The following is a 26,701-nucleotide window of genomic DNA, read 5'->3' as shown; positions in this document are numbered from 1 at the left end:
ACATCGTAGGAGTATTGAGGGTTTGAGGCAGGAGAGGGAGGAGCGGCTCCAGACTTACCGGAGAGCTCGCAGTCTGAGTCCCAGCAAACATCCTCGCTCCTCTCCTCAAGAGGCTGCTCCGTCCTCCAGGGCGCCGGCTGCCATGCCCAGTTGCCTCAAAGAGCCCCTGCAACAGCTGCGCCAAGATGTGATAGACAGCACCAGGTAAGACTCTCCCCCCCAAAAAAATCAAAGCACAACAACAATTTAATTCATTTTTCAATTAAGACTGGAAAAAAGGCCTATAAAAACATTTTTTATGTATCATCGATATGTCAGAATTACAAGTCCTCCTAAAGGAGAGAGCCAGTATCCGTCCGACATTGAGCAAATGCTGCGCGACTACGGCCGAGCTCGGGAAGAAGCCAGGACAGAGATTGCAAAGGCGCGAGAACGACTGCGAGAGAGGACGGAGCAGGAGAAGAGGAGGCTCCAGCAACAGGCCCTGTCTCAGGAAGTGAAGGTCAGTTTGTGTCTGTGGGCAATAACATAATAGTTCAGACTAAGATTTTAGTTCAGATCAGTGTCAGAAAGAACAATTGATTAAATCCCTGTGCACTACCGACAATTTTTATTATTGATCAAAGATATTTAATTTAGAATCATTTAATAACAAAAAACAGCAAATTTTCACATTTGACAAGTTTAAACCAGCATTTTTCTCTTTGATCAATGACTTATTGACTACTTCATTATCAAATAAGGTAATTGATTACCAAATTCTCACGCTTTAGATAAGTCTGATTATCAATCACAGAATTAGTTTTTCTATTTTTCTATTTTTCCTCTGGTTACATATGATTGGAACTAATTTTGCCAAAAACTGAAATAAACAATAACAATTCTTGCAAATGGAAATTGGCTCGTGTTGTTCATATTTTTGTTATATTGACATCAAATACGAATGATCAATTTAGCATATTGCTATTGGATATTTAAAATGCCCCTTTCCAGTATTGCAAATTTAATTTCTCTGGTATCTCCATCTGTGTCTCGGACAGGATGACCTGAGGCATCGGACGAGGATCAGTAACAGCACCTTGTGCACCGGATCCAGCCTGAGTCTTTCCTCTGGACCCACATCAGGGTACAACAGTGGCAACACTGTCCAGCTACAGCCCAGCAACCGACCAGTTCTGACTGGACAGGTTGGTATACTAGTTATTGAAATACTCAGTATTAATGTATTATAAGTATTAATGTTTTGGATGATTTTTAACTTGTAAATAGCTTTACTTCGCTCTTTTTAAATGAGGGAGAAAAAAGAAGACAACTGTGCCACTGATTCTATTTTTGATCAGACGACGGGGTTTCAGGATGAAGGGCTAAAGGTCAGGACACGTCCTCCTATGTGTGGTCCTCAAAGTGTGAAGACGCAGCGAGTCTGGCTGTCTGCCCAGGGTAAGGACTGAACAGTGATTCACTGAACCCCAAACAGACATGGGAAAAACAAAGCACCAAAAGTATGCTCAAAAGTTCAAATACAAAGGAGCATTGGAATAGTGTTGAATCTAGAAACGTTGTAGAGAAATATTTTAAATTATTCTAGATGAATTTGATAATTGTCTGTCAATGGTTAGTCATTTAAATCCGTTCTGCGTTGTGTCTTATTAGATGTCCGCCTTGAGTCCTCTATCACTGGGTTTGAGCCCCTGATGACATCGTCTCCATCGCCGCCCACTTGTGCGCGTAAACGCACCGCCTCCTTTGGCTCCTCCTCTTCCATCTGCACAACCTATCAGGATATAGCATCCATTCTCCTTCGGCAAGCTCTCGCTGAGGTAAGACTGACTGGAAATTAGAGTTGACCTGAGAAAGCCTGAGAATTCAGCCATGGCACAAAAAGATTACCTCTAATAAGTGTTCATCATAATGATTCTCCTTGTTTGTAAGTTGTTGTTTTTTTTGTCCTCGGCAGGTACGACTTGCTTCCGCCAGAGATTTGACCAACCTGGTGATGGGGAAGGCCACAGCAGACTGGAGGTAAAATCAAATAATTGCATCCAAAGCTTACAGATCCCATGGTTTGGGATTAAAATTTAAATATTGAAGTCTGTCTATTCAGGGCTTCCTTTTAGTATTGATTAATCCTAAGAATACATAACCGCAAAGTCATTACTTCTGTCCCACAATATCCCATGCATCACTCAGTTTGCTAATGTAGTAACTCTGTGTTTATTTAGGTACCAAGGAGAAGAACGAGGTGTCCAGGTTTACTACAAGCCCTCGTCCAGCCCGTCTGTCCATGGCTTCCTGGCAGCCGCAGAGCTGGACAGACCTCTGGACACACTGTGGTGCGTCATCTGCCAGCTGTCCAAGAGCCACATGTACAATCACTCGGTTCGTTCTGTCTGGACACGACCACTAGATGACAGCACTCAGCTGGGTGAGTGTCTCATTAGTCTCCACCTTCACTTGGTTTCCATAAATGATCTAAGTCAATACGAGTGATAGAACATTAAATATTTAACTCAAGAACTAAACTACACATTTTCATTTTAAATAAAATTCGGAGGGAAAAAAATTTTGCTTTAAAAAAAAAGAGAGATTTTGAGGCTACATTTAATAAAATTGTCTTCATTTAAGTAGATTTTGCTGATCAAACATGTTTTTACATTGGTTTATTGCCACTTTTACCTAAAGCAACAGATCTGAATACTTCCTCCACCACTGTTTACTTTAATGTGACCGAATACATGATGAACATTATGATCCATGAAACATAAGATCAACTGTTCATTAGTTGAATAAGCAGTTAATAAGATAATGATGAATATTGGGTTTTTTCTTTAAAGGTGAGCTGCAAAACGTTTTTGCAAGAATACTGGTGTAGTAAAATATTCATATTTTTTATCTTTGCCGCAGAACTGTTTATATTTTATGGACACTGTAAATGTATTAACTTCAAATTATGCATCTGCAGTCAGTAGCTATCTTCAGTACAGTACAATACAGTTTCTCATTCATCACTGATAATTATATTCTACTGCAAGACTCAATTTCTCACACCTCCATTATGCTGCGTTTAATAGCTTTGCTGGGACGCTCTTCATCTACACTGCTCTCTTCAAATCTTTCACACTTTCACACAAGTTTGTTTCAATACAGATGTGAATTATATTAGTTCATAATATTGTGTTAGAAAGACCTTATCATTTATCATAAAATGTGTGTGTTTCTGTTTAGTCTACATACTCACAGATCCATCGACGTGCCACCTCAGCCAACCGCGCGACTTCTGCTGCATCAGCACCGAGTCCAAACTGGTGAGCACAGCTGCAGAAAATCGCCCGACCGGGTCCTGATGATTATTTTCGCATTTGCAGCGTAGTTGAACGCAAAATCACATCTCAGCTCGCAAAAGAAAATTAATTTGACTGTCATGAAGCCGTAATCAGACAGTGTGTTTTGAAATTGAGACCAAAAGGCAAACCGCTTGGGTACGAATCCACAAAATGTAGAACATGTGATGTAGATTGTACTCATGCTCACAGAAACATCGCCGAGCATGAATGACACCGGCCCAGAGGCAGCGGTCGTAGAGGAAGCCGTGTCAGTTGTCGGTGTGCTGTTCCCTCTTGGCTGATCAAAAAAAAGCTTTTGCTGCCTGTTTTATTGATGACTGTTTTCCTCCCCCTCTCCGCCTCAGGGTGGCCTGTGTGTGCTGGCGATGCAGTCGGTGTTCGAGGAGTCCCTGCCACGTCCCAGCGTGGTCGCCGTTCGGGGGGAAATGATGCCCAGTTGTTGGGTCCTCCAGCCAATTAGACGTGGTGGTAAAGAAGCGACCAGGGTCATATACCTGCTGCAGGTGAGAAACGGCTGCTCGGAGGTATTTCTTGTGCTTTTTAGCGACACCGCGACACTTTTAAAGTGCCTGTAAAAGCACAGATGTTTTGTTCACGGGCAGAAGAAGGAACCCTCTCATGGATAAAGGTGGTTTGTGGGATTTTGCTATTGTTGCAGGCTTTGGTAAAAAAACAAAACCCAAGCACACTGCTTGATCTTAGTGATAATGACTTGCAACTTAATTTAATTCATTCATTCATTTTTTTATTCCAGAATTGACTTTTACTGTTGCAGCAGGTAAACCTAATGAGGATTAGCGACTGCTCAGGCAGAACCCTAATGGGTTTTCCAATATAATAAACAAAAAAATGTTTTTAGATTATAACCTGTATTTTAATGGCATTTCAAAGACTTTATTGCCAATAGTTTTACACAATCTCACTGCATGCTGCATTTGTTAACTTGATCTGGATTCATCCATAAAAATGATGGTTGACGGGTGATACCGTTTGTGAATAATTTAGTTTGTAAAAATGAATCTTTGTCATCTCCATAAGGTGGACCTGGGAAGTCCATCTTTTCCTGCCCGCCTCTTGAACACTGTTGCCCGACGACAGGCGGCCGTCATCGCTGATCTCGACCTTTTCCTCGCTGCGTGAATCCAGCGGACACATGAAGACACGTCAGCAGTGAGCACTTAGACTAAACTCTCTCCCCAGCATGGAGTTTAGTATGTGTTTGGAATTTGCACCTGAGATTTATTTACTTGACTTTTTTTTTTTCATTTTTATTTCCAGAGCACTGTTACATGTTGATTCCCAGCTACAAAGTTGAAGCAGCTTATTTTTGGTTTTGTATGAAGGTATTTTTTTATATAAGATGATAAAGCTGTATTTTTATATTTGTACATATCCACGAATGCTTTTAAAAAAAACCCTAATCCTATTTTTACCAAAGATTGATTGGAAGTCTTAAGCTAATGATTTGGCACATTTAGTATATTGCAGTTGGGATTAGACGTAATTTGATGTAATATTTTGATAATTCTGTCATAACCCGATAAGCACCAGCCAATTAGATTCCTTAGTGCCTGTTTAGCCATTTTGTTTATAAATGAGCCGCAACCAAAGTCAAGGTCAACACCAGCAATAGAGAAAAAAAACAGAAATTTAAGAGTTGGTCAGTGGATGATTGTGATGTATATTAACCACACTAGTGTCTCCCCAGTGTATAATTTCTATCTATCTCTGATAGATGCAGCTAGAAGGACGTGTCAGTGCACCTGAGATTAAAACTGTACAAAGAAGGCAGCATCACTTTGTACCAGATCTGGGGTCAAGCAATGTGTTGAAGGTTTGAGAGACATTTTTGTCAGATATGAAAGCTGGAACATTGAGAAACATTTACAAAGGAAAGAATTAGTTGAATTTCTTTCTTTCCTTTTTTTAAAATGAAAGAAGTAAAACCTGAGTTTTCCTGACGGGTTGAACCCCATCCAAACATACAGTATGAAGGAAATATTTTTGCAAATACTATTCAGCCCAGATTTTTCCATATTTTAACCACTTGGTGAAATTATTATGCAGAAAATGAGTTTTCAAATGTCCTTGAGCAGATTTTCGCACATAACGGCGAAAAGGGTAGAAATTCAGTGTCTAAGGGACTGTACAAAAGGGATTATGGAATGGGTCACATAAGAGGCAGGATATAGTAATTTAAGTTTGACTGAAGGTAGTTTTACCTTTTTTCGGGAGGGCAGTAAAATTAATTTTAGCCTCCCACTATGAAGCTTGGTTCGTAAAGGTTTTTGTCTGTGTTTTATCGTCTTTAAGCACATAATTGGCAGTACCAAGGTTTAAATTAAAGGCACATGATTAATCAAGTTGGACCATTTTTTTAAGTTTGCTGGGAGGATGTTTTTATCGTCTCACTGCCACAATAATTTTGCTACATTCCCTAACCTATGGATCGGATAAAACAGAGGTTTATTGAGGGGAACACGAAGGATTACTTAATTAGTCTTTGACTGTTAAATTTAATGTATGTGTTTATATGTTTGAACACTGAACATTTTAACCACTGAGCAGCTTTTTCTCCACAGAAAATCTGATCTCAAGACAGTTTTGTAGCAAAACAGTGTTCCCTCGAGTTCCCCACAGGCTCCAGGGATGATGCTCTGTAGACCCTGACCTCTGACCTCCCTGTTCTTCATCAGTACTTCATGGTACCCCCCAAATCTGCATAAGATGAGTGTTAAGGCCTTTTGTTTTCTCACCTGTTGCAGGAGTCTGTTGTATTTATGTTGATCCTCCTGCCTGCAGTTTGAAACACTGTCGAATGTGTTGCCGCTCGCACAAAACCGTTTTATGCATTTATTGATGTTTTTGTTTTTGTTATGTACAGTGTGAAATCTATGCAGACGGCGAATCTTAAAGTGCAGGACTGCTCTCAGTCAGAGCTGGGTCATTCTGGATCCAGACACAAAGCCATATTATTTACAGTAGTTGAAGGATTCAGGACTGTTTTGGGGTCCGCCACTGCAGCGCTCCAGTTTGTGACTTAAGACGTTAACGGGGCAACCAAAGAGAAAAGAGACGCGATACTGAAGACGCGAAGGAGAAAAACTTTTGTACTGATTTCTTTTGTTTGTGTATCGACATGTTTTCAAGTGCCCGTTATTGTGTGAAAGGCATTGTTATTTATGTTTTGACATTGTGTGGTAAATGTATTTTATTATAAACACTCTGCTTCCTGTTACTTATAAGATGTTATCGCCTTGTGTGTGGCCTTTTTAAAACATTTTTTTTCAATACAAAACATATTTTAAAATGAATTCTTCTTTCCCCTATTTTTTTGACTGGTTTCTCATCTGTTTATGTAAATTCCTCTTACCAGACTTATAAACAGCGAGTCAACAGTTGATCACAATCTTTATCCATTTGCAAAATTATTCATTGTTATAAGTTTTCCTAGAGCTGGGTATTGAACCTTAGTATCAAAATGGATCAAAATGCATAATTGGATACTATAGTTTACTTGCGCTTTTTATTAAATGCAGAAAAATAACGTTTTTGGAATAATATAATGAAAATATAATGAATATATTTAGTTCAAAGTCATTGACAACAAAATATGACTTGCATTGTCTTCCTCAGCAACAATAGCTTCTACTGTCTGTGAGCAGCTGCAGGTGCATAAACAAATAATGAACAACAATACAGAAACACTAAGTGGTTATTATATAAAATGTCTTCATAAGAGGAGGGTGAAAATTGAATGCTTTAAATGTCCTCCGTCCTCTAGCTGTACCCTCCATGTTTCTGCTGATAAGAGCTGAACACTGGAGTGAGAGTGTTGTAAAGAGTTTCTCTCACACTGTGTGTCACATTATCTGGCAGGTGTATTCACTGATGGACAATCCTTTGAACAATGAGCGGACGTCCTTCTTCTTCACGCCCCCGGGACCTCATGTCTTCTTCTCCCACCACCCTGCATGTGAGTGACACGGAGGCAGCAGTGGAGGTGACACTTCTGAATGTGGGTCTCTGTTGGGTGGGAGGTGGGAGGTGGTTGTGTGTGCGATTAGAGCCCGGCCTGGGTTGGGTTGGGTGGGTGGAGTGTGGAGTGGATTTCGGGGGGGGGGGGGGGGGGGGGGGGTTGTTGAGATCACAAGTGTCTCTGCCATTTAGAGTCACCAGCTCATGTCAGGAATGTCCGTCCCCTGCGCGCACGGATCATGCACTGGATGCTCCCACTTTATTTTTAACCCGGCAGGGTGGGTCAGTGGCTGGCTTTCGGGAATGACCGTGGAGCGCGCGGCGCCTTCAGCCCCTCTCCCTCGTCCCGCGTGCAGGACCGTGGCCTCCTCCTCCTCTTCCTCCTCCTCTTCCTCCGCCGTCCGCTCCGACCTGGACCAGGACCGCCGCGCGTCAATGGGATTATAATTGGTTTATTGGCAGGGGAGAAGAAGTCGAGGTATAAACACTTTGGGACAGGACAACATCCAGAGGCGAGTAAGTGCAAATTGAAGGCGAGAGTTGATGCGACGTTACTAAGTGAAATTATTGATCTTTGGCCAAACATAAGTTGCTGTCGCTGGCCTTTGAGTGATGCTCATTCCCCTTCTGTTCATGTTCGCCGTCGTGTTTGTGGTTTGAAGTTACAAGTTTCCTCCACAACCACCTGTTGCACCAGGCTTGCCAATGTCAGTGACGTCGATCTGAACGTGGTGGACGAATTGGTACTGAAATGAGTTTGCGCTTTTATCCAAGTGAGCCACTCGTTGCTTTAATTTAAGCGACGACATCTTTTGAAGAAAAAAACAAAAGTCCCTCGCTGTCGGGTTGTTATATTTCACTGTTCAGGCCGCAGCGAAGCCCCACGGTGGTGGTGGTGGTGGTGGAGTTGCGCGCAATTACGCAAACTGCGCGTGCCACAGCGCGCTTCCCAAAAGTTCAACCAATAATGGAGGAACTCTTTACTTGAAGTTGCAAAAGTGCAATATGCTATAAAAGCTATATTGCCAAAATGTAAAAGTCCTGCTTTGAAAATGTCACTCAAGTAAAAGCATTTTACCAAACTATTTACAATCAAAGATAGTAATCAAAGTACTGAAAACTCAGAAAATTGCCTATATGTGACTGGTGTCAGTTATTGATGCTTTTATCTCTTGGTTTTATTCATAACAATTCATTTTATTCTTGTAGCTGTTGAAGGTGAAGCTACACTCAACCATTCTATAAACGTTTGGGATGGTTTAACATATTAAACTATTACAGCTCATGTTTTGTATGAAATACGTAAATCCCTAAGCTGTCAAATATTTGTCGTGCAAAGTACAAAAAGCATGCATAGTAGAATCAAGTGGAAATACTTTGTCTTAAAGGTACAAAACATTGAGCATATGTACTTGTAATTATGATGCACCACATATTTTAATCTAAACAGTACTTTGCACAAGTGCTTGCATATTTTTTTCTCATTGCACATTCCACCCCTGATTTATAAAAAAAACACAGAAATGAAAAGTTCCCCACACAGAAACAGACATTCCCCATCTTCATTCCCCTTAAAAGGACAAGTGTGAGTGTGTAGCGGCGTCTGAACGAGCAGGGACTTTTGTGTAAACACACTTCAGGAATGGTTTACTATCATTTCTTTTGTATAACCTCTCACAAGATCGGGCTTGGTGTGTCGCCGCAGTCAAAACAAAAGTATTGATCAAAACAAAGGAAGCCACCCCCCCCCACCACACACACACACACACACACACACACACACTCACACACTCACACACACACACACTGTCCGCAACGTGTGTCCTGGTTTTTGTAAGTTTTTGAGGTGAAAGTTAAAGCTGCAGACGTTGCTGGTGACTCGATCTTGTTTCCTCCTCCTCTTCTTTCCTCTCCATATCGATGTCTTGTGTTTATGTCTCAGATTTACTCTCCGCCGGACCACAGGCCTTCCTCTCCTCAGTCCAGTTTACTGCTCTTACACACACACACACACACACACACACACACACACACACACACACACACCTTGACGACACCCATCTCTTATTTCATCCTCTCCATCCAACTCAGAATAATGTGTTCGCTGTGAACCAACTAATGTGTTGCGCTGCTCAGAGTGCACTATACAGAGTGCATCAGCAATGCATACAGTACATTCTGCTGGGAGCATGGTGGTTGTCAGGGTTATCGTTCGTCTCAGGTGTTGATGTGATGCTTACAGTGTACAGTACAGTATAGCCATGCAATAACAACAAGGCGGGGAAATCGGTGCCGTCGATGGAAATCACGCGCGGGAAGAAGGGTCATCGTCGAAATTCTTTTCACACATCACACACAAGACATTGTGTCGTCGGCTCTTAAAGAGAATTTCAACTTTTCACAGTGAATATTTAAATCGACCATTCAAAGGCAATTATTTGCATCCACAGAAATCACCACAACCCCGAGGCAATGCTTCCAAAAAGAAATGTAATGTGGTTTACCCCCCCCCCCCCAGAAATCCCAGAGGCTTGTTTTTTATCATCCGTCTTGACATTTAACAACTTATGAGAAATGATCCAGCGTGTCTTACTTATCCGTTCACAATGTGCAGCTATAAAAAAAAAAGAGGTTGTACTTACTGGACCACGTGGCGTGAGGACTCTATCTTACAGCAGTGATGGAGAGAAACACAAGGGGGGCCAAAGAATTAGACTTGTTTCATCTGTATTATCAGTGGAGGCACTTAATCTGTGTTTATTTATATCGGTATTAAGGCCCTATACATCACCATGGCAACAGTAATATTATGACATATAATGAAATCACACCGTTTGTGTCTGTGATTAGCCAGTTGACATTAGAAAGTTGCAACCTCAGAGTTGCGTGACTCTCTCTAAGTCGTGTTTTCCATGATTTGACTCCTGAAAGACTGAATGATCCGTGGAGTAATTGTTTAGATATTTGAAACATTTGTACCAAGAATCAGTTATAATGATTTTTCTTTTCCAGTCTCAGATACCATGTGCTGTTTTAGCCCTCTGGTATGTTGAGTTTTTAGTTCTTAGTTTTTTTCCTACATTGTAAGGGACTCGGAGCTGACAGGGTCCGAGCTCTGCCTCTTGTTCAAGGACACCACCGGAGAGTATACGTCGCTATTGACCGTCGCACAGTTGCCGGGCAGGGCGGCCGAACTCCTGACCTTTCTGTCACAGGACTGTCTATAAGCAGGAGGCCGGGCTCGTCTTCACACAGCTCCGAATGAAATGAGCCCGCTGCAAGTATCACTTGAGTAAAATGTCTCGGCCCCAAACTGCTGAAGTTTGTGGTTTGTGCAGCTCAAGTCGTCGAGCAGTCGCGTCCTCGGACACGATTAGCGTCTTACTGGGGGTTTTATGTACAGCCCCCCTTGTGCAAGTAGTTCTGTTCAGGTTGTGTGTGTGTGTGTGTGTGTATGTGTGTGTGTGTGAGGTGATAAGGGGATCCCCGCTGGTGGGTGGAGCGTCCCCCGCTCTGATAATGGCTGTCTGCAGAGGACTGATACCAGGCAGGAGGAGGAGGAGGGGACACCTGTAGGATGCCGTCACTGTGCATCACTGTGGGCCTCTTCTCTTGAACGCGCCGCGCTCATCCTCTTTTGGACGACATTGTGAATTCATGTCGTGGATTTATGAGATTTGTAGAAAGGTAGATGTACTGAAGTGTTACACTGTGCCACCCAGCAGTATATGAAGTGCTTGACGTTAGTCCACCTTGTGATGTATAGATTAATGCACAGTACTAATACTACAGTAGTTAGGGCCTCCCCTTGCTCTCAAATAAGCCTCAGTTCTCCTTTTGCATGGATTCTACTCCATCTCGAGATGATTGCATCATATAATTTCTGCAGATTTGTCGGCTGCACATTCATGCCCCCAGTCTCCCATGCTACCACATCCCAAAGTTTTTCTATCGGCTTCAGATCTGGTGACTGGTGTTGGACCACTGAACTTCACTGAACTCATTCCCTTTTTTATAATATTCATTTGCGATGACTTTTTGCATGGGCCATAAACAGATTCATACGGTCAGCAACAATACATTCCGATAGGCTGTGGCGTTCAAACTATGTGCGGAGAAAAGCTTTCCACACGTCCTTACACCACCAGCACCTTGACTGACACAAGGTTGGGGCCGTGGATTCGCGCTGTTGAGGCAAAATTCTGACTCATCCATCTGCAGCCTCACCACCAATCCAGATTTATCAGACCAGGCTACGTTTTTTCCGGTCTTCAACTGTCCAGTGTGGATGCGCCTGTGCCCCGGTTCAGCCTCAGATTTCGCTGTTGTGCGTTCGGAGATGATTTTCCTGCTCACCTCAGTTGTAAAGAGCGGTTTTCTGTGTTACCGTAGCCTTTTCTGTCAGCTCCGACCGGTCCGACCAATCTCCTGTGACTTCTCTCATCAACAATCTGTCAGAAGAACTGCCGTTTACTGGAGGGGTTTTTGTTTCTTGCACAATTCTGAGTAAACTCTGTTTACTTTTAACTGTTTTGCAAAATCCCAAAGGAACTGCAGATTTAGAAATACTCACTGAGAATAAAAAAACATTAACTGAAGCTCCTGACACATGATTGGCTGATCACATGATTGCATAAGTAGGTGTACAAGTGTGCATAATAAAGTGATATTTGAATCCTAATATTTTTTTATTTTCAATACATTTTGTACAATGAGGAATTCTTGTTTTTTAAGAAAAAGATCAGAATATTTATTTATTTATGTAACTCAGTGTTGTGCTAAATAGATTACTTGAGTCACACATACACACACACACACACACACACACTCTCGCAGTAAAAACTACGTGAGCTGCATCATTCAAAAGAAGGCGGTTTCGTCATGTTCTGCGGCGCACGCACGCACGCACGCACGCACGCACGCACACACACACACACACAGACGGAGGGGTTGCCCTCCCCCCTGTGTGGTGACTTGATAAGAGAGCTATGCTGCAGCCAGATAGAGCTATCAGAGTGGTTTGCCCTTCAACCCGCCATCCCACGCAAAGAATACACAGACACTCTGCAGGGCGACAGTTGAGCAAAGTGACGCTCCACAAAATGGAGACCGTGAGGGGGGCACGGGAGCATTGGGGCCTGTGATAGGTGGGATTTCTGTTTAAAAATACACGTGTCTGAGATCACAGAGATTTGCCCCAAATTGCCAAAGATTTGATTCTGGTGCAGGATATAGATGCAGCTCCTCCGCACTGGGACTGCTGAATGGAAACTCAACACCCAAATAAAAAACTAAACTGCAGCAGCATACTGCCGCCTCCAACGAGAGCGGGACCTTTTTCCTGCTCTTTCCCGACAGCGTGGCTGCAACTAATGAGCGTTTTCACTATTGAATAATCAGCTGATCATTTCCAGGATTGTGCCCTATTAATAAAACATCAGAAAACAGCATATTATGATGTGTCCTTGAGATTCTCACAGTCATTTAGTGTGATCTGAGTCCTGGCATTCTTTTTTTAAGGTTGAAGTCTGCTTAAAGTTAGCTCAGTCAGATTTCTCATTTCTCAGTGATTAGGGTGGAACATTTTTTTTTTTTGTCTTATTGGCCCCCTACGTCAGTCTATTCTGTCACAAATATATTCATATTATATATATATTTTAAACCTCATCCAGGGATGTAATTCCAACCCTTCTCTGCCATTCAAAAATGAGAATGTATACACTATGTGCGCTGGAGGTTTAAAATTTCAACGTCACAGTTGTGTGAGTTGTGATGCCTCACAATCACCTGGTATGTAAACATCCTGAACTTTTGAGATTTACCGTGAGCACAGTGCAACTTTCCATCTGCTGCAGATGAAATGTGAAAAAAGACTCAGAGTGACGCAACATAATACAAAAAAAACATATTTACATTAAAAGAGACTTCAAACCTCTTTGTTTTCTGCCATTACATACTGATTCCTGGTATAATCTTTCTCATGAAAGTCATTTTAGTTTGTCTTGTACATGCTCGACCCCGGTTAATAATCATAATCAATCACAATGACACCTCCGCTCTATGTCCTTTTCCCTGTGTTGCAGGCTACCTCAAGTGTTCCAGACCCCTCCTGCCATTTCCTCCCCCTCCGCTCATCCCCCCTCTTCACCCAGAGCACCTGAGGACGCCGGCCGCCGTCCCGTCCCCCACCTGCTCGCCACGCTGGCTGCCGCCATGACGTCCACCACGGACTTTGACAATGCGGAGATCACGCAGCAGTACAGCCGCATCAACACCCGCTTTGACCTCCCCGATGGAGAACTCGACAACGACAACAGCTCTGCCCGGCTGTTCGAGCGCTCACGCATCAAGGCCCTCGCAGGTGAGTGCCCCGCATAGTAATCAGGCCGAGTTCCGTGTCCTCCCTGCAACACACTTTTTTGAGATGACAGTCTTTCGTTTTTTATGGGAAGGGCAGAGATGAATGGGTGCCTGTTTAAATTTGACAAGGTTGAATGAGCTTGAATAAAACATTGACCTTCACTCAAATTAAGTAAAAAAAAAAGAGAAAACCCTGTTCAGAGCCATTTTTGCTTCTACCCGAGCTCATCAGGTGTTGTGTGTGTGTGTGTGTGTGTGTGTGTGTGTGTGTGTGTGTGTGTGTGTGTGTGTGTGTGTGTGTGTGTGTGTGTGTGTGTGTGTGTGTGTGTGTGTGTGTGTGTGTGTGTGTGTGTGTGTGTGTGTGTGTGTGTGTGTGTGTGTGTGTGCGCGCGCGTTTCCGTGTGCATGTATCTCGTGGCGTAACACATTCCCGGCAGCTGAGGCCCCGACAGCGCTCCACACCCTCTGCAAGAGACCGGGATCACTTGCACATTCCCAGAATGTTCCCCGTCTGACCGATCTGGACAGCTGCCCTGCCAGTCTTGCCTGCCCATTGCACAGATCTCTGGCATTTCTGGCTAAGCTGGTAAGCTGCGGCCCACCTGTGGGGCCGGCTGCTCGGCGTTTTAAAATAGCAGCGTTTCTGCGGTGGAAGGAAGCGTAAAAAAGAAAAGTCGAAGGGTCACACGATGTTCACGCCCGTTAGGCTGCAGACACAACAGAGGTCAGCCACAAGGTGGCAAGTCTGCACGGTGGCAACAGGTCTTCTGGGAAGAGCTGGGTGTCATTCTTAAATGTTCTGATTCTACATACTAAAACACCAAACTGTGCCTGACAACACTAAATAATGTCCATAATGGTGTTGCCATTTGATAACTTTGCATTTGAAGTAGTTTAAGTTTGACATATCATCTGTCAGCTGATATGGCGACAGAGCATCATTATTCATTTATTTGGCGTCGTGTTTAACGCCACGAATGATTGACAGCTAGCACTGTCCAATGGCTGCAGGCCTCAGGGGCAGGTGTACATGCAGTGGACTGTACAATGACTCACAATAAAGAAGTGTCTGATCTGATCTGTCACTCAGTGTCTGCCTCCAGACACATCCGGTCGATATAAAAAACAGTATCGCGGTTCGATATCCGATCCCTTGGATCGTGTGCATGTGCCTTGTCTCCTTCTGTCTCTTTAAGTGATGAAGACTTCGGTGCGGTGGGTGATATGTGTGTCAGAGTGCCGCTGCACTGATGTTTCTGTAATGCAATCAGTGTTTCCTGTTAGCGGGAGAGAGAGAGAGAGAGAGCAAGTGGGAGAAGGAGAATGGGAAGTGAAGAGAGAGAGAGAGAGGCAGGATATGAAAGAAGCTCTGAATGACACCCGCTGCTTATTTGCAGCATGTGAACTCAGACGCAAGAATCCAGCGTGCCTTCGGAGCTCGCACAGAACATATTGAATAGCCCGTCATTTACACGCGTCCCCTATATGCAAGATTAAAAAAGGACACATTCCCCTGAGGACAGTTTCCATGTTGGCACGGGAAATCACAACGAGTGCGTCGTGTGTTTCAAATTCAGTGATGTCATGACTGTGTGGGAGAGCTGGGTAGAGGGGGGGGGGGGGGGGGGGGGGGGGTCGTGGGAGCAGGTGGACGTATTGAGACATATTGTATGCATGGATGGAGCTGGAGAAAACCACTCTGAGCCGAAAACGAAAGGCTGCCTGAGCCCGCGAGCCGCCTGAGAGTGGAGGCACAGCATCATCAGGGAGAGAGTGAGAAAGAAAAGAGGAATAAGAGGGAGGGAGGGAGGGAGGGAGGAGTGAGCACGAGAGGGATCTGGAAAAGGAGGACAGAGAGCCAAAGAGACGGAGGAGAGGAGAGACGTGGAGAGCCAAGGTCCTCTGCCAGCTCCAGGCTGCGTGACGTTGCTGCTGTTGTTGTTGTTGTTGTGTGGGGGTCAAGATGAGCAGCCCGTGCCTGCTGCGCGCCGCCCCTATAAGTCAACCCCGGCTCCGAGAGGTCAAGATCAGCCTGAAGGCCAGCGGCAGGGAGGCCACAGCCCCCCGGAGCGGCGGCAGCGGCGGCAGCGGCAGCGGCGGGACCAAGGAGGCTTCCAGCCGGACCTATACCCCGGCAGAGAAAGAGGCCCCGGTGCGGGTCGGCGTGAGCAGCAGCCGGAGCAGGAGCACCCCGCCGGTCCACAGGGCCCACAGCAAGAAGACAGCGAGGGGCGGCGGCAAGCAGCAGGCGCCGGAGCACCACCCGGAGAGGAACGGCACCCTCCTGCATGTCCCGCTTCCCGTGGCCCCCGCGGGACTCTCCCCCTTGTCCTCATCCTCCTCCTCTTCCTCCTCCTGCACCCCCAGACGTCAGCGGTCCTCTCACCCTTCTCACCCTCCTCACCCTCCTCACCCTCCGCCCCCCGGCTCGATCCTCTCCCCCCCCCCCTCCTCGTCCTCCTCGGCCAGGAGTATGAAGCGAGCGCGCTGGCTGAGTTTCAGCACCTCCAACATCTGTTTCAACTCCATCCTGGAAGGACGCTTCAGGCAGTTGCAAGGTACAGATCGGGTCCTGGCGGCGGAACTGTGCGTGCGTGCGTGCGTGCGTGCGTGCGTGCGTGTGTGTGTGTTTCAGAGAGTTTGTCCACCTGCTCCGGCACTCCACTTTTTCACAATCACGGCCCCAGCCTTCCCCCAACTTGTGTGTGTGTTCAGGCCAGGACGGAGGTTGGGCCTCGGTGTGTGTCGTAAGTGTGAGGCCGGTCGTCCCGTTGTGCGAACTGGAAAAAGGCAAAAGTCAGAGCTTCCATAGCTTCTATGAAATATATCGAGCAGATTAAGTAAGCTGCGGCTCTGCCCCAATTGTTCACTGACGTGGCCTTGAATAATTCATGGGCAAACTCCTAAAAAGGTTGTGATGTCTTTCCCTCCAAAGCCCTTCATTGCTATTGGTAGTTATTATGCGCCGCGAGGTAATTCTTTAAAATAGCAAAAACAAATTCATCATTTTAACTCCTTGTCCCCTATTCTCCACATGGCCCTTACTCCTCACAAACTCTTCTGGAGAACAAACGTGTGTTTCGTATCCTAATCTTTTATTTTCCTGAAGGATTTTATTGGTGGCATGAAAAAAACAAAATGAATTTCTCTGATGGTTTTCCACTTCTCCCTGCGCCTGTGTTATTAAGGTTTTAAGAGAGAGGTTCGCCGTCACTGTGGATTTTTGTTAGCTTGCACTATGCTATCCAACTCCCCGATGACAGGAGTGCATTAGTGAGGGGAAGAAAAATGGAGGAGAGACGATGCAGGAACAGAGAGGGGAGGGAAACATGCCCCCCCCCCCCCCCCCCGGGCCTTGCTAGATTCCAAGTATCGACTGGTTCTGAAGACTGCAGACACGACTGATATGTGAGGCGGTAAACTTTTTAAAGCTCTCCCAAAGTTGGAAGTTTGTTTGTGTTTTGGTGCCAAAGTGTATCGATCTGCCGATTGCATTTCCCTGAAATTCTTTATTTACTTTTTTATTTACCTGCTGTCATGCGTGATCTGGTTGAGATTGCACCGAAATGAATTTGGATGGAACAACAACAACAACAACAGAAAAACGAACGAGATGGGAAACTATCTGTGTTTTTTCATTTATCGATTTCGAGTAGCCATTCATTCTCTAATGTCTTTCTTGGAATTTGGCACAATCATTGCTCTTGACCATTTCTGCGGCCCTGGTTGCAGAAAAAGAATTTCCTATTTCCGTCCTGTTGTTTTATTTGTTTTTGCAACACAATCGACCTTTAGCTTTTCAGCTTCCTTCTGTCGTGTCTGTATTGCTTCCCCCGTGTTTTTGAGCATCTCTCTTAATCATCATTAGTTGAAATATACGGGTCTTGTTTGGCTCTTTACCACGTCGCTAAACCTTGGAAAGTCAACTTTGCGTTAATGAGAAGCGGCTGTAGAAAACATGTCTTGAGGAAGCGTAACGGAGGAGCTGTTTCATTCACTCGTGGACAAATAAAGACACGGCTTCACGTCCGCAGGACACGCGACGCTGGCAGTGCCATGACTCAGGCGTGTAGCTGGCCACGTCCAGTAAGAGCTGACTGGGGGAAAAGTCGGATCAAGGCTTGCGTACAGGGAAAATCCATCAGCATGAATAAGTCATGGGGCTTTCACCGGAGTCAAAGAGTGGATAAGAGATTACTAAGTAAAAGCATGTGAAACAGAGGAATGTTTAGTAATGCTTGCACTGATACGCAGGAAGAAGACGACGAAGAAGAAGAAGCTGCTAAGTTGGAAAAGGGGCACGCAGCTCAGAAGTGACAGGAAGCTGCGGTCCCGTCCCGTCAAATGTTGAATGCACGACTGATGTGTGATTTTTAATTAATGTAAATTGACAGTAGGACAATGGCAGCGGTGTCTGTTGCAGCGGCAACCGAACAGTAACTCAGGTTGTGGTCAGCCCATCGTATGAACTACTGGATGCACTTTCTGTTCATGAGCTGTAACTAAAGTCTAACTAAGTCTCATTTGTCTTTTGAAGAACACAAGCTGCCCTCAGCTACAGCTCACACACACGATAGCGGTGAAAAAAATGAATAAGCAATCCTGCTCGTACAACACACAACTGAGATACGAAACCTCAAAGTGCAGCCGTGCAACGAGAAACACGCTCGAATCAACATGAATGAAATGATGCGCCCCTTGTTTGGGAGTTAGTTAAGTTAGCTTCCTAAAGAAACTCTCAGATTCTGAGTTTGTGACACTTCTCAACTTAGGTTACTGTAACACACATCGAGGGAGTTTCAGAGAGTTTCCCTGATGCGTTCGTCATATATGAATAGCAAACCCTGGGAAATGTCCGGACCCGCTCGGGAGGAACGTGTTAGTTCCTGCTTGTGTTTGTGTTTGATGTCTTTGAAATCACTAACTCAGGAGAATCTTTCTAAATGAAGTATAACTTTTTATCATGATATCTGTAAGTATATATGTAATTGTTTATATATCGCAAACAGCAAAATGGATCTTGACAAAAGTCAATGTTCAGGAAGTTCAATTTAGAAACACGGTGGTAATTAGCTCCGGGCAACAAACCATGATAGTTTATCTAAAAGAGAAATACCTCAATATCAATATATGAAGATATTATGGAACAATACCTTCTTTGGGAAACACTTTTAAGATGCTTTAATTCAATTTATTGAATAAGGTTTTGAATTGTATGACTTACCTAAAGAAAAGATACAATTTGGTGAATCTCACAATATTAAGATTTATATTGATTATCTTGATTCTGATATGATTTGAATATCATGCCCCGGCTCTGCCAAAGCTCCACTGTAATTTTTTTGTGGTCTAGCAGAGAGTAGTTTTCAGACAGATGCTGAGAGGCTTGTTCAGCAGCGAGCATCCGAGGGCCGCTGTCATAATGAGCGGGAAGAGGGCTCATGCTTCCTCCTCCTCCTGCTCTAAGTGGCCAGGAGCATCAGTGTGCACCGTCTCCTCTCAAGGTCTCGTGGGGTGAGATGATACGGTATCGCATGTGTTTTCGGGGGTGTGCGTTCATTTTCCTCTCTCTGTAAAAATCCCAAATAGTTCAGACGGGATGTGTTCTCGTGTTGTTGGAGTGTTGTTGTTGTTGTTTTTTGCTGACGGATTATGACGTGATCCCTCCTAATGGAGCCCCGAGTTATTTGGACGTTTTAATTGCCATTACTTTTTCATGGCTGGTGGTGATCCGTGTGCAGTGTAGTGGAGCGGCGCTTGCTGCTGTACAGCGGAGTGAGGCATGATTTATTTACTGTACCCTTCATGCGCCATGTGTTTTACATACAATAAGCCATAATAGTTTCTTCCTCTTTGATGATGCTCAGGGTGGAGCTGGAGCATTGAGGCGCTCAATAGGTCATTCTTAGCTAGTGTATAGGTATTTCCTGTTTGGGTCTCTGAAGGCTGAAAGTCGCTCCCTCCATTACTTTGTCTGATCTGTCTTTCCCTCCATCGTCTGCCCCCTCTTCATTCTCTTCATCCTCTTCCCTGCTTTACCTCTGCTCCAGTTTATCCGCCTCCTCCTCTACCTCCCAATATCCAATATCTCTAACTTCTTTCTCTCTCTACCACCCTTTCCTCCTCTTCCGCTCTTCCATTCTTGTTCTCCACCGCCTTCGGGGTCTGAATCATTTATTGCACAAGTCATTAAGGATGCAGTCCTTTGCACTCGGCAGTTTGCAGTCATATTTGGGAGCAGGAAATAAACAGGGCAGCTCGTGGCAGGCGAGACCGAGGGGAAGTCACATGGTGCGAGGTGGGACGACTGAGAGGAGGCGGTCTCATCGCCAGCACTTGGCCGGAGAAGCTGAAGAAGTGTGTGTGTGTGTGTGTGTGTGTGAGACTTAGATCTTCATTCAAATGTTACAAGAGGTTTGGGGACCGTTGTTGTATTAAATAAATCAAAAGCAAGATATAAAATACAGAAATCTGGCACAGGTGGGGTTCTATTACTTTCTACATGTGTAATGGCATTATCCGACGTAAGACTCTGCTCATGCTATTTACTGTGCTTAAGTGGACTTGCAATAAGAGAAAGTTTGCAAAACACCAATCCCACCACCCCCGTCCTCATTCACATTGAGTGTGTCCACAGACAAAAACTTATCATACGCTGCACGATATTGTAAATTGGGTAATGTTGACATATAGTCCCGTCACAACTGGTTTTGCTTATGCTGCTGAGTAGGAGGCTCGTCGGCCGTTCTCTGACATATGATTTAAAATGGGTCATCCTGCCGTAAACCTCTCCTGGTCTGGTGCTTGTACTCTCCGTGTCTCTCTCTGCGCCTTTATCCAGGCACAGAAATGCACTCGAGGAATGTCGGCGTGAATGCTCCACGCCACACCTACGCCAATCAAACCCAATCCAATATGTCTGAATGTTTTCCTCCACATTACAGATGCACAGTTTTTTTGATGTTCGATTAATCGGTTCAAGTAGTTTTTATGGAGAAACAAGTCAATTTATTCTATTATTTCAGCTTCTTAAATGTGAATATTTTCTGGTTTCTTTGCTCCTCTATGACAGTAAACTGAATATCTTTGGTGTGTGGACAAAACAAAACGTCATGTTCGACATTTTTCAACAACTAATCGATTAATCGGGGAAAATAATCCAAAGAATCGTTAGTCGCAGCCCTAATCCTGCAGCTCATCTCTTCTTTTGATTGTTCAGTATAATATCGTTGCAGAGGAGTGTGGATCGGATGTGACGGGAGGCTTTGCACAGGAGTTAGATTCGCCTTGTTAATAAATACCTGAAGTTCTGTTGCAGTTTCTGTCTCTGGAGCAGATTGTCCACAGACAAATGCTAAAATGTCTGTAATGCCAATATTCCAATTCCTTCAGTCTCCCAGGGCATCCACCGGCCTGGAGTCTACGCTTTTGTGTTAGACAGTAAATCCCTACCAGCTCCAGCGGTGCTGCTCTGCAGCTGTGAAAGGTTTTTTCATTATTCATGGAGCTCATGTTCTTCCTCAACTTCCGTGCTCCCGACAGATGAGCGCGAGGCGGTCCAGAAGAAGACTTTCACTAAATGGGTCAACTCCATCCTGTCGCGGGTCGGCTGTCGCATCTCCGACCTCTACCTGGACCTGCGGGACGGACGCATGCTCATTAAACTGCTGGAGGTGCTGTCCGGGGAACGGCTGGTAAAGACTTATCTGTTACACCTTACAGTTTGTTCTCTTCCCTTTTTAAAAAATATATTTCTCTGCATTATTTCCAACCCTCATGAGGTCACTCTTCTCTTCATTGTTTTTCCTTCCCCTGTCCGTAGCCAAAACCAACGAGGGGCCGGATGCGTATCCACTGTTTGGAGAACGTGGACAAGGCTCTGCAGTTCCTCAAAGAGCAGAGGGTCCATCTGGAGAACATGGGTTCCCACGACATCGTCGACGGCAACCATCGCCTCATCCTCGGCCTCATCTGGACCATCATCCTGCGCTTCCAGGTAAACTTGGGGGGCTTCACTAAAAGCCCAGATAATAATAATACTAATAACAACAATGTTAAAATAATAATACTCCCTACTCCCCATAATGTTTTAACCCATTTATAATAAACTAAAATCATCTAAAGTGGAAATTTTCTTGCTAAAAAATTTACTTGGTGTTATATCCAAGCATTAATTTTTAACAACAATCTTGTTGCTTTGGATTTTCTTTCAACTAGAAATGTTACCATTGCAGTTATGCACGTGATATCAATGTAAAAAAAAAAGAAGAAAGAAATGCAAATCAAAATCACGTGCTGCCCGACCACAGTTCACTCTGTATGCGCTGCGCGTCTCTACGCTATAATCACCATTGTACTTTTACTACGACTGCGCTTACATCGACTTAAGAGCACAGTTGCCTAAATAGAATCACAGCGTGGGCTCGGCTTCCTTAATCACATCCTAATTGTGTTTTTATTTGCATCTAAATGCAATCAGCCCGCTGCGCTTCAACAGACGAGCGTCTGATTGTTGATTGTTGTAGCGCAGACACAGTTTCCTGCGGCAGCCTTGGGAGGATTTTTGGACTTTTTCTTTTTCCCCCCTCGAACGCGACGACTCATCATCATCTGCTGTTGCGAGCAACATCCAGAACATCAGCACACGTCTGTTTGACTCAACTTTCATCTTCCTCGGAGGGGGGGGGGGGCCAGATATTTATTTTTAATTTGACAGCAATACTGTTATTTTTAGACACGTTGGTTCAAACAATATGGCCTGCTGCATTATTCAGCCTTGTAAAAAGAAGAAAGAAAAAAAGTTCACTTTAGTCCCGTCCCTATCTTTTCAGTCCACATTAAACAAGGAGAAGCAAAGCCGGCTAAATTTAGCCCTCTCTCAGGACCCGTCTCTCTGATCACATCTCTGCTCTAATTACTGGGCTCACTGTGTGGGATAATAAGAACCGGACTAATTACCCCCCCCCCCCCCCCCCCCCCCCCCTTTTCCTATCAATTGGATTTTAGGCTCAGGTTTGTGATATTCCAGTCGTCTAATTACATTAATGATTTATCACTTGAGATAAGTTTTTGTTTTACACGGATAAAACACAACAACCTCCAAGCTATGATGAATGATGTATATCAGAGGGATATTTGTGCCACTTCACCAACATGTTCCCCACCGGTGCATCCTATTAGCGACACGTCGCCGTCAGTTAGGTTTTCCCGTCCTCCGCTGCGACTTGTTCCCGTTTGATCGCAAAAACGTCGCGATCATTAGTTAAGTTCCATTATTTACCATCCAGCTGTGTCTCCTTGTTCCTCCTCGTCAGATCCAGGACATCGTCGTGGAAACGGGCCAGGCGGACCAGAAGGAGACGCGCTCAGCCAAGGACGCTCTTCTTCTGTGGTGTCAGATGAAAACTGCAGGGTAAGTGGGGTGTGTGACCTTTGGCATCGCCATGCTGTTGTAAACATCCCCCGTGGGATAGTGTGTGAACGGGAATCCAGTCTTGTGCGCGGCTGTTAATCTTTTAATAGTAAAAAAATGTCTGGTGTGCGAGTATTCAGGGCGCTGTAATTCAAAACTCAGTTGTTTTTTACTCATTTAATTTCTCATGTAAAGCATCGGTCAGTATCTTGGAAAGAAAATTAATTACCATTATTATTTTCATGTTTTTCAAGTTTTTACAATTAAAATAGGTTTTGCCAAATTGTTAAATTTATTTTAATGTCATTAATAAAATTGGAATTAAAAAATAATTAAACATGTCATTTGATAAAAATTACATCAATTTGAAATTAGTATGATTAAAAATATGAATTAAATCCAGAAAATCCATTATACAACATAATACAAACTGCAAATTAGTGAATTGCTCTTAAGAATTTTAGACGCATAAAAATACTTGCACTGAGTGTAAAAATACTACACTGTACTCAAAACTCCAAATTTGACTTGAGAAAAAATATGCATTAAAAAATCTGAGTATACTTAAAGTACCAAGTATCCATCATGCATCAAGAATCCACTTTAAAGATATATGCAAATCATATTTTCTCCTGTGTATCCATATTTTGTGTTATTATTCTGAATCCGGAAAGTAATTAGTGCTAAAAGTATCGAATGAATGTTGTGGAGTAAAAGTACATTTGTCCCTGAGAAATGCTTCACCTTCTGCGTCTCAGTGATGCATAGTGACATTGATTTAAAACAGGAGCTCCTGAACAACGTCCCTCGTGTTCAGTCGGTGACATCAACTTGGCTGTTGTTGTTTGTTTTTTCCAGATATCCCAACGTCAACATCACAAACTTCACCACCAGCTGGAAAGACGGCATGGCCTTCAACGCTCTCATACACAAACACCGGTAAGGGGAGATGAATGTCCAAGTCCACTCTCACCGGCCCTGAAATGTAAACACCCACGAGACCCCGTCTGCTCAGTGTCTCTCCTCCTCCTCCTCGTCATTCTTCTTCTTCTCTTTCTCTGCCTCATTGTCTGTTTTTCCACTTTTTGCCCTCTCCATATTTCTCCCCCAGGCCAGATCTCGTGGACTATAACAATCTGAAGAGGTCCAACCCGACCCACAACCTCCACAACGCCTTCAACGTGGCAGAGCAGAGGCTCGGTGTGACCAAACTGTTAGACCCAGAAGGCGAGTGGCTGACGGCGGCTGTGCCCTTCACGTAGAAATAAATGTTTATGAGCTTTAAGCCTGGTGGAAAAAAAAAGGCCTCGGGACCAGTGATGTCTCTGGCTTGGCTGTGCGACTGACCGTGTCTTCCATTTCCTTGTGTAGATGTGTTCACAGAGAACCCAGATGAGAAGTCCATCATCACGTACGTCGTGGCATTCTACCATTACTTCTCCAAGATGAAGCAGCTCGCCGTCGAGGGCAAGCGAGTTGGAAAGGTGAGATGGAAACGTGACGCACACTTTCTCTCTCCGTCTCTCCCCCAATGTGAGTTCTGTTGAGCCTGTAAATCCCTGATCGTCTTCCGACTTCCAGGTTCTGGATCACGCCATCGAGACGGAGAAGATGATTGATAAGTACGAGACGCTGGCGTCAGACCTGCTGACGTGGATCGAGCAGACCATCATCGTGCTGAACAACCGAAAACTGGCCAACTCCCTGACCGGAGTCCAGCAGCAGCTTCAGGCCTTCAACACCTACCGCACTGTGGAGAAGCCGCCCAAGTGAGTCTGCATTGCACTCAATCTGATGTAAATACAATCTCTGAATCCTGTATTTTCTGATCAGAATCAGAATCATGTATTTTGCCAAGTAGGTTTTCAAATACAAGGAATTCATAGTGGGTTGAAAAAATAAGGGCAAAGATAAAGCAAATTAAAAAGTACTCTGATTACAAGGATAAAGATAAAGACGGGAACTTAAAATATAAGAGCAACATGTGAAAAACTATACAATAAACTATAAAAAATATTTATTTTTTTTTCTAAAATATGTGCAATATGGGTTTCAGGTGTACAGGTTGTGCAGGAGAAAAGTGTCCATGTGTTGGAATGAGCAGAGATATTTGAAGTGTAAAGAAAACATAATGCTTACATAAAAAATTATTCATATTTAGCTAACTGCAGTATTACAATACCAAACAGAGAGGAAGTCCAAAAATCAGCACAACCTCTTAAATGCATAGAAATATACAATATTCCTGAAATGGTACATGACTTAACATGAGTTTGAACATATTTCAAACCGGCCATTGTTTTCATCTTCAGTAGATCGTTGAACATCTCACATTCAAATTAATATTTTTGGCGCTACCTTGTGGTATTTCTGTTCAGCATGTCCTGTTCTCGGCCCATACTTTTTAATTTGTGAATTGGCCTCTAACCCTAACCCTAGTCCCTTCACTGTAAAAAAACATATCAAGGTGGTTCGACATAAAAAGTATAAGTTCAATGGCTGCCTTGAAAACGTGAGTAAACTCAACTTCAAGATAAACCTTGTTTCAACTCACAAAGTTAAGTGCAAGTAGTTTGATTAATGATCATCATTGTTTGAACGTCATACTTAAAACAGCCGTTTCATTATCCATTCCAGTCCCCCAGGTGGACTCAGTTGCGACTAAACCTTCTTTGTGCGACGTCTCGTGTTTGTTTTCCTTCAGGTTTCAGGAGAAGGGAAACCTGGAGGTGCTGCTCTTCACCATCCAGAGTCGTATGAGGGCCAACAACCAGAGGGTCTTCACGCCTAAAGAGGGGGCCCTGGTCGCAGATATCAACAGAGTGAGTTTGCCTGAGCAGCACGAGGACACGAAACAGAACCAGCGCAAAAAAAAGCAGAGAGCAATGTAACCACAAATAAATTGGGATCTGCAGTATTTCCTACTGTGACGGATCAAAATTAGGAATACGTTCCCAGTAATCATAAGTAGAACTGAAACAATTAGTCGATTAATGGACAAGTACATCGACAAAAAAATTATAATCAGTAATAATTTTGGCATCTTGGTAATCGTCGTATTATTAAGCAAAAACGCCTCCAACAATTTCAGGTTACAGTTTTGTAGATTTGAGAATTTGCTTCTTTTTGTATTTCTTTTTTCATCAATGTTGTTGAATATCTGTAAGTTATCAATAATTGGTAAGAAATAAAAAAGATATGTAAAGACATTGTGACCTTTTCCCACAATTTGACATTTCATTGACCGAATGCTTTATCAAAAGAAAATACATCCAAAGAAAAATACAGTGATGAAACAGAAATCTGAAAATAATGGTTAGTTACGCTCTGAATTGCGCGGCCCCTCAGATAGGGTCGTGCTGTTGCCGTCGACTTTACGACGTCTAACCGGCAAAAATCCTAATGAACCACCTCGTCGTCTGCGTGCAGGCGTGGGCGCGTCTGGAGAGGGCGGAGCACGAGCGCGAGCGCGTCCTGAGGGACGAGCTGATCAGACAGGAGAAGCTGGAGCAGATGGCGAGAAGATTCGACAGGAAGGCGGCCATGAGGGAGACGTGGCTCCTGGAGAACCAGAGACTAGTGGCCCAGGTAAACCGTCGACGACAAA

The 26,701-nt window shown here is 44.0% G+C and overlaps 2 protein-coding genes across 5 annotated transcripts in view; both read left to right on the top strand.

Annotated features, from left to right (window-relative positions):
- The window catches only part of stard9 (StAR-related lipid transfer (START) domain containing 9), a 38,999-nt gene extending 32,341 nt beyond the window's left edge, over window positions 1–6,658 (top strand). For 2 of the 3 annotated variants that reach the window (XM_047337671.1, XM_047337669.1), the window contains exons 23-32: window positions 1–204; window positions 319–502; window positions 1,041–1,187; window positions 1,341–1,440; window positions 1,654–1,820; window positions 1,958–2,022; window positions 2,223–2,425; window positions 3,226–3,305; window positions 3,689–3,847; window positions 4,383–6,658. In XM_047337671.1, coding sequence (XP_047193627.1) covers window positions 1–204; window positions 319–502; window positions 1,041–1,187; window positions 1,341–1,440; window positions 1,654–1,820; window positions 1,958–2,022; window positions 2,223–2,425; window positions 3,226–3,305; window positions 3,689–3,847; window positions 4,383–4,484 — 1,411 coding nt within the window. In that variant the 3' untranslated portion in view covers window positions 4,485–6,658. The remainder of the gene's footprint in view (window positions 205–318; window positions 503–1,040; window positions 1,188–1,340; window positions 1,441–1,653; window positions 1,821–1,957; window positions 2,023–2,222; window positions 2,426–3,225; window positions 3,306–3,688; window positions 3,848–4,382) is intronic. The other variant, XM_047337670.1, reaches the window with a different exon arrangement.
- An 833-nt stretch (window positions 6,659–7,491) lies between these two features.
- sptb (spectrin, beta, erythrocytic) overlaps window positions 7,492–26,701 on the top strand; it is a 41,036-nt gene continuing 21,826 nt past the window's right edge. Inside the window, exons 1-11 of one of the 2 annotated variants that reach the window (XM_035609597.2) lie at window positions 7,492–7,838; window positions 13,406–13,683; window positions 21,225–21,376; window positions 21,505–21,678; window positions 22,997–23,094; window positions 23,953–24,033; window positions 24,206–24,321; window positions 24,466–24,578; window positions 24,676–24,863; window positions 25,799–25,916; window positions 26,524–26,682. In XM_035609597.2, coding sequence (XP_035465490.2) covers window positions 13,536–13,683; window positions 21,225–21,376; window positions 21,505–21,678; window positions 22,997–23,094; window positions 23,953–24,033; window positions 24,206–24,321; window positions 24,466–24,578; window positions 24,676–24,863; window positions 25,799–25,916; window positions 26,524–26,682 — 1,347 coding nt within the window. In that variant the 5' untranslated portion in view covers window positions 7,492–7,838; window positions 13,406–13,535. Of the gene's footprint in view, window positions 7,839–13,405; window positions 13,684–15,630; window positions 16,241–21,224; window positions 21,377–21,504; window positions 21,679–22,996; window positions 23,095–23,952; window positions 24,034–24,205; window positions 24,322–24,465; window positions 24,579–24,675; window positions 24,864–25,798; window positions 25,917–26,523; window positions 26,683–26,701 lie in introns of those variants that run through there. The other variant, XM_035609598.2, reaches the window with a different exon arrangement.

Source organism: Scophthalmus maximus, chromosome 15, assembly GCF_022379125.1.
Source record: "Scophthalmus maximus strain ysfricsl-2021 chromosome 15, ASM2237912v1, whole genome shotgun sequence".
NCBI lineage: Eukaryota > Metazoa > Chordata > Actinopteri > Pleuronectiformes > Scophthalmidae > Scophthalmus > Scophthalmus maximus.
This window is presented reverse-complemented; position numbering and strand designations above follow the sequence as displayed.